The 14,842-nt window shown below is 38.9% G+C and overlaps 1 protein-coding gene and 1 pseudogene across 1 annotated transcript in view; one reads left to right on the top strand and one right to left on the bottom strand.

Annotated features, from left to right (window-relative positions):
• Positions 1–9,329, top strand: part of WEE2 (WEE2 oocyte meiosis inhibiting kinase) — a 33,087-nt gene extending 23,758 nt beyond the window's left edge. Inside the window, exons 6-11 of the mRNA XM_028106183.1 lie at positions 2,166–2,312; positions 2,951–3,058; positions 3,174–3,259; positions 4,420–4,590; positions 6,292–6,434; positions 9,173–9,329. Coding sequence (XP_027961984.1) covers positions 2,166–2,312; positions 2,951–3,058; positions 3,174–3,259; positions 4,420–4,590; positions 6,292–6,434; positions 9,173–9,329 — 812 coding nt within the window. The remainder of the gene's footprint in view (positions 1–2,165; positions 2,313–2,950; positions 3,059–3,173; positions 3,260–4,419; positions 4,591–6,291; positions 6,435–9,172) is intronic.
• LOC148162548 (small ribosomal subunit protein eS24 pseudogene) lies at positions 1,084–1,572 on the bottom strand (annotated as a pseudogene).
• Positions 9,330–14,842: the final 5,513 nt, after the last annotated feature.

The following is a 14,842-nucleotide window of genomic DNA, read 5'->3' on the forward strand; positions in this document are numbered from 1 at the left end:
ATAGTTCATTCAGTATTGCTCTATGAACACCTACTTTCTTAATACTATTTAGCAAAGAACAGTTAATAATGCTCTCTGATAAGAGAGAGACAATCAGCTTTAGCTTTGGCAAAATAAACACCTTCTAACACCTTTGCATAAAAGCTTTTCAGTAACTTTTACTGTTAATTATTACTTGGCTAACTTTAATATTATCTACAGAGCTTCTAAGTAATTAAAAGTGCTGCTCTCACTGGTCTAGTTACCCTTAATAAATACCTGTAGTTCTTCAGGGAACTGACAGTATACCTCAGCTTATAATCTGAAAGACCATCTTAAAGGGTTCCCACGGACCCGCAGGGGGCTTCTCTCCTTCCACACCTTCTAAGGGGTCCCTGTCTCAGTCTCTCCTTTCCTTCTGTTGCCAGGATAGACATTCAGTTCAGAACACATAGATGAGATGCAAGACCTTGAGAAAGTGGAACTGCATAAGGTGGGGCCGTGTCTTGAAGGAGCACCGAGCCTAGTGGGAGATGAGTTCCAGGGGACACGGGAGCCTTAGCTGCAGGCCACCTTCTCCTTGCCACACCTCACGGCTTCGTCTGGAAACTTAGACTCCAGGTGACTTTGTTTCAGCACCCTCTTCCTTTCTATCTAATGTCTTCTCTGGCACATAAATTCTGAGAAGAGTTCTGAGTGGGGAAAAAAAAAAAACCAGACACACTCTTCACTTTAGGCCTCTGTGTTTCTGAAAATGGCTGAAATTCTTCTCTTTTCTGAATTTATTTTAACACAACAGGTCAATCTTTATATTGAATTTTACATGGGATATGGTAAAGTATGGATTTCTTAAAAAATACCATTACCATCTCAGATCCTAGATTGTTCTGGACAGATACTTCAAGGCTAGAGCCCTAATGACCAGAGAGACCCAGGACTAGAATTTGACTGAAGAGGCTGCCAGTGAACGCAAGTTAAGGGAATAAAGGTTCAGAAGCGTTCTAATACCTTAGGACAGGGGCAAGCAAGATCAGGTAGTCAGATGAGTCCAGGCCTTATTATTTATTTATTTATTTATTTATTTTTAACATTCTTAGTTTATTGATCCTCTCATGAAAAGTCTGCACAACCACCACAGATAAAGCCACTGCAGCATCTTTACTCCTTCTGTTGTCCAATCTCCAGCTCACTTCTTTTTGCCAGCACCAACGTTGGCTTTTGCAGTCCCCCTGACTTTCTTCATTCTGTTCTTACGTTCCTTTCGCTGTTTTCTTGATGTCTTTTTCTTCTCATACAGGCCATATCTTGCAAGTCTGTGTTTGGGTTCCTTTTTCTTTGCATAATCCAAAGAATCATAAATCATGCCAAAGCCGGTTGTCTTGCCACCACCAAAATGGGTTCTGAATCCAAACACAAATATGACATCTGGTGTGGTCTTGTACATTTTGGCTAGTTTTTCCCGAATTTCTGTCTTAGGTACCGTTGCCTTTCCAGGGTGAAGAACATCAATGACCATCTGTTTCCGCTGAAGTAGTCGGTTAGTCAGGAACTTCCTGGTCCGGATAGTTACTGTGTCGTTCATGATGGCGGCGAGGCTTCCCAGGCCTTATTTTTTACTGATAACAATGATAAATCAAGAGTCTTTCTATAGTTGATATGCAAATACTGTGGCTCAAATAGGATTTAGGTGTATATTGAAGTTTTATATTTTCCTTGGGTCAGCAATCATTAAATAATCTTATTTTGTGATATATTTTTAATGGAATTAAACTTAGAATCAATTACACTAAAGTTACTAGTAGCCTGTAATTACTAGCTTGACAGTGACTTAATCATCAATGCCAATAGCAGCTATTTGTCTAGGCCTGATTGGGCTTCTGGTTAATAATTAGATACCTAGCCCTTTTAAAATGTTAGTTGGGCATACTCAAGGCAATACAACCACACATTGGATACCTGGGGTGTGGCATTTTATTTTCTTCTTTAAAACTCCTATAACTCTTTTCCAACACATCTGTGGTATAGACAGGGGCAGATATTGTGTTTTACACTGAAACTGAATAATCTAAACTTGTTGGACTGAACTCATTCACAAGAACTTTATTGAATGTTTACTACGCTTTTATATATTACGATTCATGCCTTTTCTCTATTCTGTGAGGTTGCTCTCTGTTGTTCCTTCCTAGGTGGGAGCTTGCAGACTGCTTTATCTGAAAACACGAAGTCTGGCAATCATTTCCAAGAGCCAAAACTCAAGGACATCCTTCTGCAGATTTCCCTTGGGCTTAAGTACATCCACAACTCTGGCATGGTGCACCTGGACATCAAACCTAGTCAGTGTGGCTCCCCTCTGCTCCTGGGCCAGATTCTCCACCGAGTTGGTGCCTGTGTGTCTACTAAGCATCGAAGATGCTGGTTGCTGGCAAAATCGCTTTATTTCCCTAAAAAATTTAAACAGCTTTATCTATTTTCCCTCCTGGGCCTAGAGGACAGAGAGAGAGAAGGCTCTTTCCCAGATGGCGAAGCCAAAGTATGAAATTAGGTCTCTAACTTACTGCATAGCTAAGTGACAGCGTTTTGGCTACATCCTAAACGTATTGACGACTAGTGCTATATATTACTCTTTCTAATTCAGCACTGGCCAAAGTGAATAGAACTGGTTTTGGCACTCAATAACATGAAACTCAAAGAAACATTGATACCATTTTTTCAGGCTATTTCTTTGTTTTGAGGCTACTAGCCTCTTCAGACGATGAGGTGTATCTGAGATCAGTTTCACTTATAGATATTCTCAATCACTGAGCTGTTCAGAAGTAGTGTGAGAGATTCCACAAAAGGAAAGAAACCATGGTAGTCTTGTTACACAGAAGAGGAGGGTGGCTAAAATGTCAGACACAGAAAAGAATCTTTGAGTGAAAAAGCTAAGGAATCATTACTTTGTCAATTTGTTTTTTTTTTTTTTTTTTTTTAGGTAACATCTTCATTTGTCATAAGATGCAAAGTGACTCTCCTATAGTCCCAGAAGAGATTGAAAATGAAGCTGATTGGTTTCTCTCTGCCAATGTGATGTATAAAATTGGTGAGTTTGCCTTAAGCCCTGACCTGTATATTATAAAATTTATAGTGATGATTCCATTTGTTCCAGTTTTAAAGACACGCTTTTAAAGGGCTCTATTTTTTCTTTATTTTTTTAGGTGACTTGGGTCATGTGACCTCAATAAGCAAACCGAAAGTGGAGGAGGGAGATAGTCGCTTCCTGGCTAATGAGATTTTACAAGAGGTAAAGATTAGGGAAACAGAGGGTATTTTATAATTCATTGAACTTTTTAACTCTCAAGTGAAGCTTCACAGTGCAAAAGCTGAAAGGTATATTTTTACCATTTAAAAAAAAGACTTTATATATATTTTTTAAGATTTTATTTATTTGACAGAGAGAGACACAGTGAGAGAGGGAACACAAGCAGGGGGAGTGGGAGAGGGAGAGAAGCAGGCTTCCCGCGGAGCAGGGAGCCCAATATGGGGCTTGATCCCAGGACTCTGGGATCGTGACCCGAGCTGAAGGCGGACGCTCAATGACTGAGCCCCCCAGGCACCCCTAAAAAAGACTTTAGAGAGAGAGTGCTAGTGCAGAAGCAAGGGGAAAGGCAGAGGGCGAGGGAGAGAATCTCAAGCAGGCACTGTGCTGAGTGCAGAGCCCAATGCAGTGCAGGGCTTGATCTCATGACCCTGAGATTATGACCTGAGCTCAAATCAAGAGTCGGATGCTTAACTAGCTACCCAGGTGCCCTGAAAAGTCTATATTTACAATTTAAATTGATATTATCCCTTTTCCTATTCAGAATTGAGACCAAAGGTAAGAGAGAAACTCCCCCCGCCCCCACCCCCCAAAAAAGGCATAAGAAAAGCTGGCTTGATCATGGATTAATATTTTTACTGTTTTTTATAAAGGTCCTTTACTGTTGCTAGTATTTCTTAGAATCCTAAAATCATGGATTCTCTAGCAGAAAGGAAGCCTTTATTGGTTCAGCCCATCCTTATGCTATCATCCTTTTGATAGCACCACCAGCTCTGATGAAATGACCGTTAGTTATTGTCTACCTAATAGGATGTCTGTGGAGTCAGGGCTAGGAAGGATTTAGTTCCCTCCAGGATGATAATATCTGGGACGTGCCAGTCTATGCTTGAACTCTTTGAGCCTGACAGAACAAAATGGCCCTAAGATTCTACCTTAAATGCTTCAGGGCACAGCAATGTGAATCAGGTGGATTTGTGCTGTATCGTCCATCTTCTCTAGAAGTAAACTACTAGCCACGGCAGATGTGACCTTGCCCATTGTGTCTGTCTAAGCTCATGTGCGCTCAAATGAACCTCTTTTACCAGTTGTCTTTATACTCACTTCACTAGGCAACCTAACTGGCCTTCCTATCGTCTGTTTTGAAGGATTATCAGCACCTTCCCAAAGCAGACATATTTGCCTTGGGATTAACAATTGCAGTGGCTGCAGGAGCAGAGTCATTACCCACCAATGGCACCGCATGGCATCATATTCGTGAGGGGAACCTTCCAGACATTCCTCAGAAACTCTCAGAAGAATTTTACAATCTACTCAAGGTGGTATCTCTTAGGAGGTGAAGAGAAGATAGAAATGTCTATTTTTTTAAAAAAAATACAATGGCAAGGAGGTAGGGAAAGGGAAAAGGAGGTGTTGGTGGTGCCACTGACAGAGGAAAAAAGAATCATGACCCTGAAGCCCAGAAAAGCCACAGGACTGATTGAAAGCTTCTCAAGGAAACTTAAAGGATATTATAGAACCTTTCATGTTCTAGTTTAAAATCCTGTTACATGTTTTTCTCTGCCCTTCCCAACAACCCTGTTAAGGTGGGCAGTTCAGGAAACCGAGGCCCAGAGCAGTTCCTGGACTTGTATTCTCACCTTTGATAACTGATTAACTCTGAAATCAAACCTGATCTTTTGCTCTTGGGTCAGGGTTTTAACTATTGTCATTGGTAACAGTGATATTACAAAAAAAAAAATTTGAATTTTAAGTGTATAGAAGAAAGTATAAACTACTTTACTGATGAATAACTGGCAATACCACCAATCATCTGCACTATTGGAAAAAGGCATAATGTTAGTTCGGGAATCTATGCGTTACTTGTACTCTGTGATATCTGAGTATGTGTAGGGACAAGGAAAGGAAGCTTTCTGTTGAAATCGAGGTACAAGAATATGACACTGTTGAGAAGCCTAGAATTAGATACTAAGAATACAAAACGTCTACGTAAGATTTCATGGTTTTAGGAACAGGATTGGTTAGGATCCCTACAATAGCCTTAGAAACATTTACTCTTGGGGATTAAATTTGAATTTCATAGTTTACCTGAAAACTTCAAATTTTGTTATAAACTTGTCTTTCTGTGCTTCCGCTTTCCTGAAAGAACAAGGTAAACCCTTGCTCACAGTGAACTTTCGTGCATAACCTAATCACTTATTTCTATGTGTCAATTACTCTTAGATTTAGTTGATACATACTGAGTACTTCAGTGCTGGCCCAGGGCACTATGTATAACTATACATATATGTCAATTTATTTAATTCTTGCAATGCTCCACAAGGTGAATCTTGTTATCCCAAGTATCAGGAAAGGGAAAGTGAGTTTCGGCATAGTTAAGTCACTTTCTCAAGCCACTTAGTGAATGGTGGAACTGGCTCTGAGCATGGGTCTCCAAATGGAAGGTCCAGTGTTTTCTCCATTATACAACATTGCTAATTGCTGTAAATAATTAGCCATTTTCTACTGTATTTAAGTTTTTTTAGGTTAAGGCACTTTCTACCTGAAGATGAGTGCTGTAGGAATACTGTCATGGTGGGGTATCCTTAGTTTTAAGTGAGAAGGAGCATGTGGTAGTGGAAAGCAAATGGAACTGGGACTTGGGTGACTTGGGTTTTAGTCTTGGTCCTGTTGATAAGTTGGACAAGTCACTTTTGATTTCAGGACCTCAGTTTCTTCCCACTTAAAATTAAGGCATTAAAAAAATTAAAATAAAATTAAGGCATTAAACTGGTTAATCACGCAACTAGCTCTAAAATATGATAAAGACAAGTCAAAGGTACGGATGATGGATGCCACTGTGTAGGGATGATGCTCCCGTCCCTGGTGGAGCTAAGTGTTCATTTATTTCTTCCCCTACAAAGTTAAAAGCAGAGTTTCACAAAACTCACCAGCAGTAGCTGGGTTGGAGTTGGCTTGGGTGGGGAGATTTTCCCAGCAGTTAAGTTTCTGCATCTTTTGTTTTGGTCCAACATCAACAGAACATGATCCACCCTGACCCAAGGGAGAGAGCTTCTGCAGCAGCTCTGGCCAGAAGTCGAGTTCTCCGGCCCTCCCTTGGGAAAGCAGAAGAGCTCCAGCAGCAGCTTAACTTGGAAAAGTTCAAGACAGCCACACTGGAAAGGTAGTTTTTTGTTTTGTTTCCTGCTTTTTAAAGTAAGCCCTAGGCCCAATGTGGAGCTTGAACTCACAACGCCAAGAACAAGCTACTTATTTAACCCATCCCTCTACCTACCTCTCTTCTGGTAACCATGAAGTTGTTCTTTATAGTTAAAAGAGTCTGTTTCTTGATTTGTCTTTGTATTTTTTCCCTTTGCTTGTTTTGTTTCTTAAATTCCACGTATGAGTGAAATCATATAGTATTTGTCTTTCTCTGACTATACTCTCTAGTTCCATCCATATCCTTGCAAATGGCAAGACTTCATTCTTTTTTATGGCTGAATAATATTCCATCAAATATATATACCACATCTTCTTTACCCATTCATGTATTGACGGACACTTGGGCTGCTTCCATAATTTGGCTATTGCAGATAATGCTGCTATAAACATTGGGGAGCATGTATCCCTTTGAATTAGTGTTCTTGTATTCTTTGTGTAAATACCCAGTAGTACAATTGCTGGATTATAATGTAGTTCTATTTTTAACTTTTTGAGTAACCTCCATACGGTTTCCCACAGTGGCTGTACCAGTTTGCGTTCTCACCAACAGGGAAAGAGGGTTCCTTTTTCTCCACATCTTCGCCACAACACCTGTTGTTTCTTGTGTTGTTGATTTTTGCCATTCTGTCAGGTGTGAGATGGTATCTCACTGTAGTTTTCATTTTCCTGATAAGTGATGATGACCAAGTTTTCATGTGTCTGTTGGCCATCTGGATGTCATCTTTAGAGAAATGTTTATTCATATCTTCTGCCCATTTTTAATTGGATTATTTATTTTTTGGGTGTTGAGATGTATTAGTTCTTTATATATTTTGGAAACTAACCCTTTATCAGATATGTCATTTGTCCAATATGTTCTCCCATTCCATAGGTTGCCTTTTAATTTCATTGATGGTTTCCTTCACTATGCATAGGCTTTTCATCTTGATGAAGTTCCAATGGTTCATTTTTGCTTTTGTTTCCCTTGCCCCAGGAGACAGATCTAGTAAGAAATTGCTATGGCCAATGTCAAAGAAGTTACTACCTGTGTTCTCTAATAGGATTTTTATGGTTTCAGGTCTCACACTTAGGTCTTTATTCCATTTTGAGTTTATTTTAGTGTATGGTGTAAGAAAGTGGTCCAGTTTCATTCTTTTGTATGTTCTGTCCAGTTTTCCCAACACTGTTTGTTGAAGAGACTGTCTTTTCCCCATTGGATATTCTTTCCTGCTTTGTTGAAGATTAACTCACCACATAATTGTAGGTTTATATCTGGATTTTCTATTCTGTTCCATTGATCTATGTGTCTATTTTTGTGCTAGTACCATACTGTTTTAATTACTAAAGCTTTGTAACATAACTCAAAGTCTTGACTTGTGATGGCTCCAGCTTTGCTTTTCTTTTTCAAGATTGCTTTGGCTATTTGGGGTCTTTTGTGGTTCCATACAAATCTTAGGATTCTTCTAGTTCTGTGAAAAATGCTGTTGGTATTTTGATAGGGATTCCATTAAATGTAGATTGCTTTGGGTAGTACAGACATTTTAACAAATATTGTTAAATATTTGTTATTCCAATCTACGAGTGTGGAATGCCTTTCCATTTCTTTGTGTCGTTTTCAATTTCTTTCATCAGTGTTTTACAGTTTTCAGAGTACAGGTCTTTCACCTCTTTGGTTAGGTTTATTCCCAGGTATCTTATAGTTTTTGGTGCAACTGTAAATGGGATCGATTCCTTGATTTCTCTTTCTGCTGCTTCGTTATTAGTATATAGAAATGCAACAGATTTCTGCAGATTGATTTCGTATCCTGCAACTTTAATGAATTCGTTTATCAGTTTTAGCAGCTTTTTGGTGGAGTGTGTAGGGTTTTCTAAATATAGTTTCATGTCATTTGCAAATAGTGAAAGTTTTACTTCTTCCTTACTGATCTGGATTCCTTTTATTTCTTTTTGTTGTCTGCTTGCTGTGGCTAGGACTTCCACTACTATGTTAAGTGAAAATGGTGAGAGTGGACATTCTTATTTTGTTCCTGATCTTAGGGGAAAAGCTCTATTTTTCCCCATTAAGGATAATGTTAGCTGTGGGTTTTCATAGATGGCCTTTATTATGATGAGGTATGTTTCCTCTAAACTTACTTTGTGGAGGGTTTTTTTTTTTTTTTATCATGAATGGATGATGTACTTTGTCAAAAGCTTTTTCTGTATCTATTAAAATGATCATATGGTTTTTATCCTTTCTCTTATTGACGTGATATATCACATTGATTGATTTATGAATACTGAACCACCCTCGCAACCCAGCAATAAATCCCACTTGTGGGAATGATTGTGGTGAATGATTTTTAAATGTATTGTTGAATTCAGTTTGCTAATATTTTGAGAATTTGTGCATCTATGTTCATCAGAGATATTGGCCTGTAGTCCTTTTTTAGTGGTGTCTTTATCTGGTTTTTATTTAAAAAAATTTTAAACATCATTTGTGCCCCAATCAGTAGGATTTAGGAAACCTAATCTGCCATGTGTTATGGCATATGTGTGCCAGCCATTTTTAAAGAAAATCACAGGAGTTAATTTTCTATATATAGCTATATATATATATATATATGGCTTCTATATAGCTCAGGCTTGTTTCTATAAATACTGAAATAAAAAGAAAAATTTAGATCATAAATATCATCTTTAATTTAGGATCAAGTAATATATTTTTTCCCCTTTAATTGTCAGGGAACTGAGAGAAGCTCAGCAGGCCTGGTCCTCCCAGGAAGAGCATAGTGATGCTGGGGTCTCTGGGACCCCCACAGGATCAAGAAGCACCAAACGCCTGGTGGGAGGAAAAAGTGCAAAGTCTTCAAGCTTCACCTGGGGGAAGTCTTCCCCATAAGAACTCACTTCACACCAATCCCCCCTTTTGCCTTATAGCTTCCAGAAATAGATATTGACCGTGTCAGCCTTCCTCTTGTAAAGGGGAAGATTAACCAACTGGAATGCCCAAAGAATTCAAAAACCACTCCTAATTTAGCATTGACAGTCAAGATTGTCAAGCTATTACGGCCTTGTATTAGCAATGGTCCCAGGTACAATCATTGGCAGCCATTTCTCTTCTCTGCTGTTATATTCCTAAGGTTACCTATCAACGGTTTGTTTACTTCTCACACTTACTGATGCACGACGGGAAAGCACACAGCCCTGAACTGAAAGAAGAGAAATCAGCAGCTCTAGGCACAGCCTCTGGACTACAAGGCTGCTGTAGCTGATTGCCTACCAAGGAACAGGGACTCTCCCTGCACAAAGAAAGGAATATAATTTTGTTTTGAGTTGAGGTAACTGTGCATGTACTTCAATAATGTTTCTCAGGGTGAATGATGGTATTCCTAAAAGAATTCTCAGTCACTCTGAGCAAGTGGTTTTCCTACTGTATTCTTTGAGTGAAGACAATCCCTTTCTCTGATATTACATTTATTAAATAAATTCACCATTATGTGAGGTGGGTAGAAATAGCCTATACATAACTTGTAATTTCTGAACTGGCTATTAACTTATGGAACAAAACACTGGATACAGGGTTCAAGGAACATTTAATGTGGTGGTTCTTCAGAATATTTGCCCTGACCCTCTTGTAATTGTTATGACTGGTTTCGATTTCATGGGTGTCACCAATTTCTCCTTGATTTTTATCAGAATTTGGCTTTGTTTCCTGTGATTTTATCATATTTTAATCCAAATTATTTTCTCTGTATATATTTTAAGGGACTAGAACATTTATAAATAAAGGTTTTTATCTTGTCCAAAGCCAAATATGGGTAAAGTACTCTTCTTTGTAATATGTAACTAACAAAGAGTGAGAAATTTCTGTTGGAAACCATTTCATGAGTAGATAGGTCAGAAAATTGGGTAGGTTGGTAGTAACAGGTCTTGGCTGTAAGGCCCAGCTTTGTGGGCCTAAAAGCTAATAATGGTCAGGCTCTTATACATAAAATAATATTGGTCATAAAGGCATTTCATACCTTCTAGTGTGTCATGTTAATGAAGGTAGCCTGTTAATTGGTTTGTAGGCTTATTTGCTGCCTTATATTCTTCTTTACCTTCCATTTAAAAAAACAAATTAAGAAGTGTTTTTAAATCGAATAAGCCATCATATCATTCTTTGTTCTGTCTTGGAGTAGCAATTCTTCCCATGCAGTTAAGTAGGGTAAAGTGCTCTGTATTGTCCATTGCCAGTTTAAAAAATCTAGTCTTTATTCAAGGTCTTAAAATGGAGTTGGTTTATCTCTTGCCTCCCCGACCCCAGCCATACCCCTTGCAGTAAAGTGCGAGGTCAACCACAATTTGTGATTTAGAAACAGGTTATATTATTAAGCATATGCAATGTATGGACCAGAAGTCTTTGATTATACTTGTCTTCTCAGGCATTTACAACTAGTACTATTAAGGTCTACGACCTCTTCTCTACCCTGCCCCTCAGAGCCCATGTCGGCACCTGGGTGCCAGACTACTGCTTTCTCTCCCTCTCTCTCTGGAGGTGGGGGCTCCACAGTAGCACCAAGTTACTAAATCAGCATGTAGCTGCATAGACACTGTTGAGTGTAAGAGGGACTGGGTCTTCACTGGGCTGGGGATTTAATCCCTTCCAGTTCAGTTGGAAGTTGAAGTTGACCCCTTGCCTCAGTTAAGAAGCTCCACCCTCAGTCTGAAGTTCCGTTTCTGCACAGAGATCACAAGATAACCCAGGAACTAGTTATCAGATGTCAAACTATCAAATATTAATATCATTGGACTGACAATATTAAACAAGTTGAACTTAAATATTTTAGGATAAAAATATGCTTTCTATAGATATCTTAAACACACACAGACATTACGTTGCCAACAGATAATCTTGAGACTTAAAGGAATACTATGGTGCTTTACTAAGCTCTAACCTATGTGTCAGTTTATAGATGCTATTATCTAAAGTTGTATAAAGATGAACATTAAAAGATAAAAGTCACCATTTCAGCCTGAATGGCTACGCTTGTTTTTTTGATCTCTGTATGAAACATAATTTCAATCCTCAATTACATAAAAATTGTCAGATTTTTGATTTTGAACAATAAAAATTGTGGATTTTTAAAATTTAACAACAAAAAGTAGTCATGATAACTAATAACTGAAGTGCTGCTAAAACTGCTTTTGAGTCACTTTTTTAAAATAGATGCTGTAATCATTTAGATAGTAAGCACTATAATCTTCCAACTGTTATGAGGCTTGGAAAAACTGATTTATTTTTGTAAAAGATTTTATTTATTAGAGAGAGAGAGAGAGAGAGCGCACGCACATGCACAAGCAGGGGGGAGGGGCAGAGGGAGAGGGAGAAGCAGACTCCCTGCTGAACAGGGAGCCCAACATGGGTCTTGATCCCAGGACCTTGGGATCATGACCTGAGCTGAAGGCAGACACTTAACCAACTGAGCCACCCAGGCGCCCAGGAAAAACTGATTTAGAAGCGAAATGAAAATCTGATTGAAATTTCCAAAAAATGTTTTTCTACCCCAACAAAATTGTCCAGAGCTTCCTATCTGTGATAAAGCATTGCCGGCCCTGGTCTCTACCACTTGATGCATCTAGCTGAGACTTTTTCTAATTTAGAGGGGGGGAAAAAGAAGGCAAGGGCAAAGATAACTTTGTGGCCTTGTGCATCTATGATAGATACTTTTCTTTCTCGGCTAGCTTTGCAAAGGATGAAAGCCATGAATTATTCCACTACTGCCAGGGGTAAATGGTTACTGATTAAAGTCACATGGCTATCTGTCACTACTTCTCAGCATCGAGAAGGACCTTTCTGGACCCAGGGATGAACTACAGACAGTCTGTAACTATGCAAATTGGAGATTCTTGGAAGAGTGGCATCTCTATTACAAAAATACATTTCAGTTACTCTTCCAGGTCTCTGATTCTTTTGTTGTTTGTTGTTAGTCTTCTAACTTCAGGCTTGAGGATCCTTCTGGGTTCTTCCTATTTTTTCTATTTCTTCGTTCTAGCCTGTGACCTGAACACTTCTAAAGCCTCTCCTTGCTTTAAAGCATAATTTTTGATTGGATATTCACAAAGTCCCTGTCCTCTAAGAGCTCACAGTCAATGGGGAAGACGAGGCACCTTCATGGTCATCCAAATTATAATACAAGATAAACTGAGTGTGTAAAGAAAGTGAGATGGGAGAACAAAGTAAGGATTTTGAGTAGAGAATTTTGAAAGTATGGAGAAGGGCATTTCCGATGCTGAGAACAGTGAGAGCAAAGCGATGCTGGAGCATTTGTTATGGGGCAGGAGAATCTAGTCGATAATAAGAAAATGCTTTAACTCATGACATCATGAGTTAAATGTCTTCCATGACATCATACATTTATATATTTTGTACATTTTAATGTTTTGTTTTGTTTTGTTTTGTCAAGAAGAAAAAGGAAAGTAGCACTTGCAATTTGTTTCAACAACCTAAGGAGCATGTGTATGGGCAATTCCTGTCTGAAAACTGAGATTAGCATAAGATGCTACTTATTTAGATTAAGATATTATTTATAAAGTTATGAGTTTGCCCAAGGCTGTCTGTTTTCAATTGGCGTGCTTTCCGCTTTTTTATTTTAAACAACCCTTTCCACACTCCTCACTCAGAAGTATGTGCAAATAGAAAGAGAGGTCAGTGGCATAATGGAATAACTTTTAGGGCCGAGTGGATATGCACAAACGGATGTAGGTGATGGGGGGAGAAGTTTTAAAGATGATTCCAAAGTTCGAGTGTGGGATAACGTTGGTACCATTAAAATAAACAAGTAGCTTAGAAGCGGGAAATTGGTTTTGGAGGAACGGATGAATTTTACTTTTCATTTGACTCAACAGCTCAAGTAGAAGGAAAATTTTTATTTAAAGGAATTTTTTTTAAAGATTTTATTTATTTTACATGGGGGGAGCAGAAGGGGGAGGGAGAGGAAGAGAGTCTCCAGCAGACTCTGGGCTAAGCATGGAGCCTGAGGTGGGGCTGCATCTCAGGACCCTGAGATCATGACCTGAGCCTAAATCAAGAGTCAGACGCTTAGCCGACTGAGCCCCTAGAAGTGAGATTTTTAAACGGGACATCACTGGAGGGCACTGACAGTAGTAACAAAGTTGGTGGGGTATGGGACGATTGATACCTCTGCACGGCCTGAAGGCAGTATAACATACTGTTTCAGGAGCTAAACATTGTGAAGGTAGAGGTAAAACGGGAGAAAAGCATCTAGAATGTACCAACTAGTAAGCCAGACATTTAGGAGCAGGTTAAAGTGTGCATTGGAAACCATGTTAAGTAGTTCGCATTTTCTCCTTTGAGGGCAAAAATGGGCCAATGAAGGCCTTTAAGTAGGGTCCCGAAAAGGAGATTTACTTGTTAGAATGATCTGGAGGGTTCCCTCCTTTTCTAGAAGTTGGACAGGACGAGGACCAGCAGAGGAGAGACCTGGGGAGGCCGCCTCTGGCCTGCATCCTGCAATCCGTGGGACCCCAATACCCTCTTGCTAAGCAGGGCCAAGATTAGGATGAATGAGGCAAAATTTAAGGGGTGCCAAGAAACACAGAAATCAAGATCAAGGACACTTTAATGCAATATTTAAAAAATATTAAAATTAATGAAAAAATCCACAATGAAGAACATACCAGAATTTTAAATAAAACAAAATCAGTAAGCCGATGTTATTTAAAACTGTTTAAGATTGCAACTTGGGCAAGAAAAATTGTCAGACATGGCAATTCCCGTAATTGGAAATAAGATAAGCAAAGAAGTAGATTTTTGTAAATATTATTGATCAACTTACTTCTATTAAAGCCAGGAAAGTAAAACTACAGTGACTTCTGTTTTTGGTATAAATAAAATATTTCAACTTAATGTGAGTTTTTAAATACCCTCTCTTCAAATTTTCGATATTCAAGTACTTTAATATTCTGTAATTTTTTTTGGCATATGTAAAAACGTTTATTTTTTTCTTGTGCCTCAGGATTCAATATGGCTCAGAACTTATACTTAGTCAAAATTTTGATTTCTTTGTTCATCACAGATTTAATTGTATATATTTAATTAATACACTCTTAAAATGTTATCCTGATTCTTCTTAAAATATTATTTTGATTGCCAAATTTTTTGGCACCCCTTGAATTTTTCGCCCCCCCCCCCCCCCCCCACTTTTCCTGGTTTCCTTCCTACTTTAGCAGGCCTGGCCAGTCTTTCCCTGGGGCCGACCTATCCTTTGTTTCGTCCACCTCGGCCCCTCCTGGTCCGGGATGGGAAGCTTGTCAAAAATAATTTCATTTCGTTAGAAACTTGAAATCAGCTCCACTCACCACTCGGCGGCGTTACCTTATCCACTCCCGTCGGGAAAAAAGCTCGCGGAA

Source organism: Eumetopias jubatus, unplaced genomic scaffold (assembly GCF_037043125.1).
Source record: "Eumetopias jubatus isolate StellerSeaLion01/CBP00866 unplaced genomic scaffold, mEumJub1_p1.0 scaffold_14, whole genome shotgun sequence".
Taxonomy (NCBI): Eukaryota; Metazoa; Chordata; class Mammalia; order Carnivora; family Otariidae; genus Eumetopias; species Eumetopias jubatus.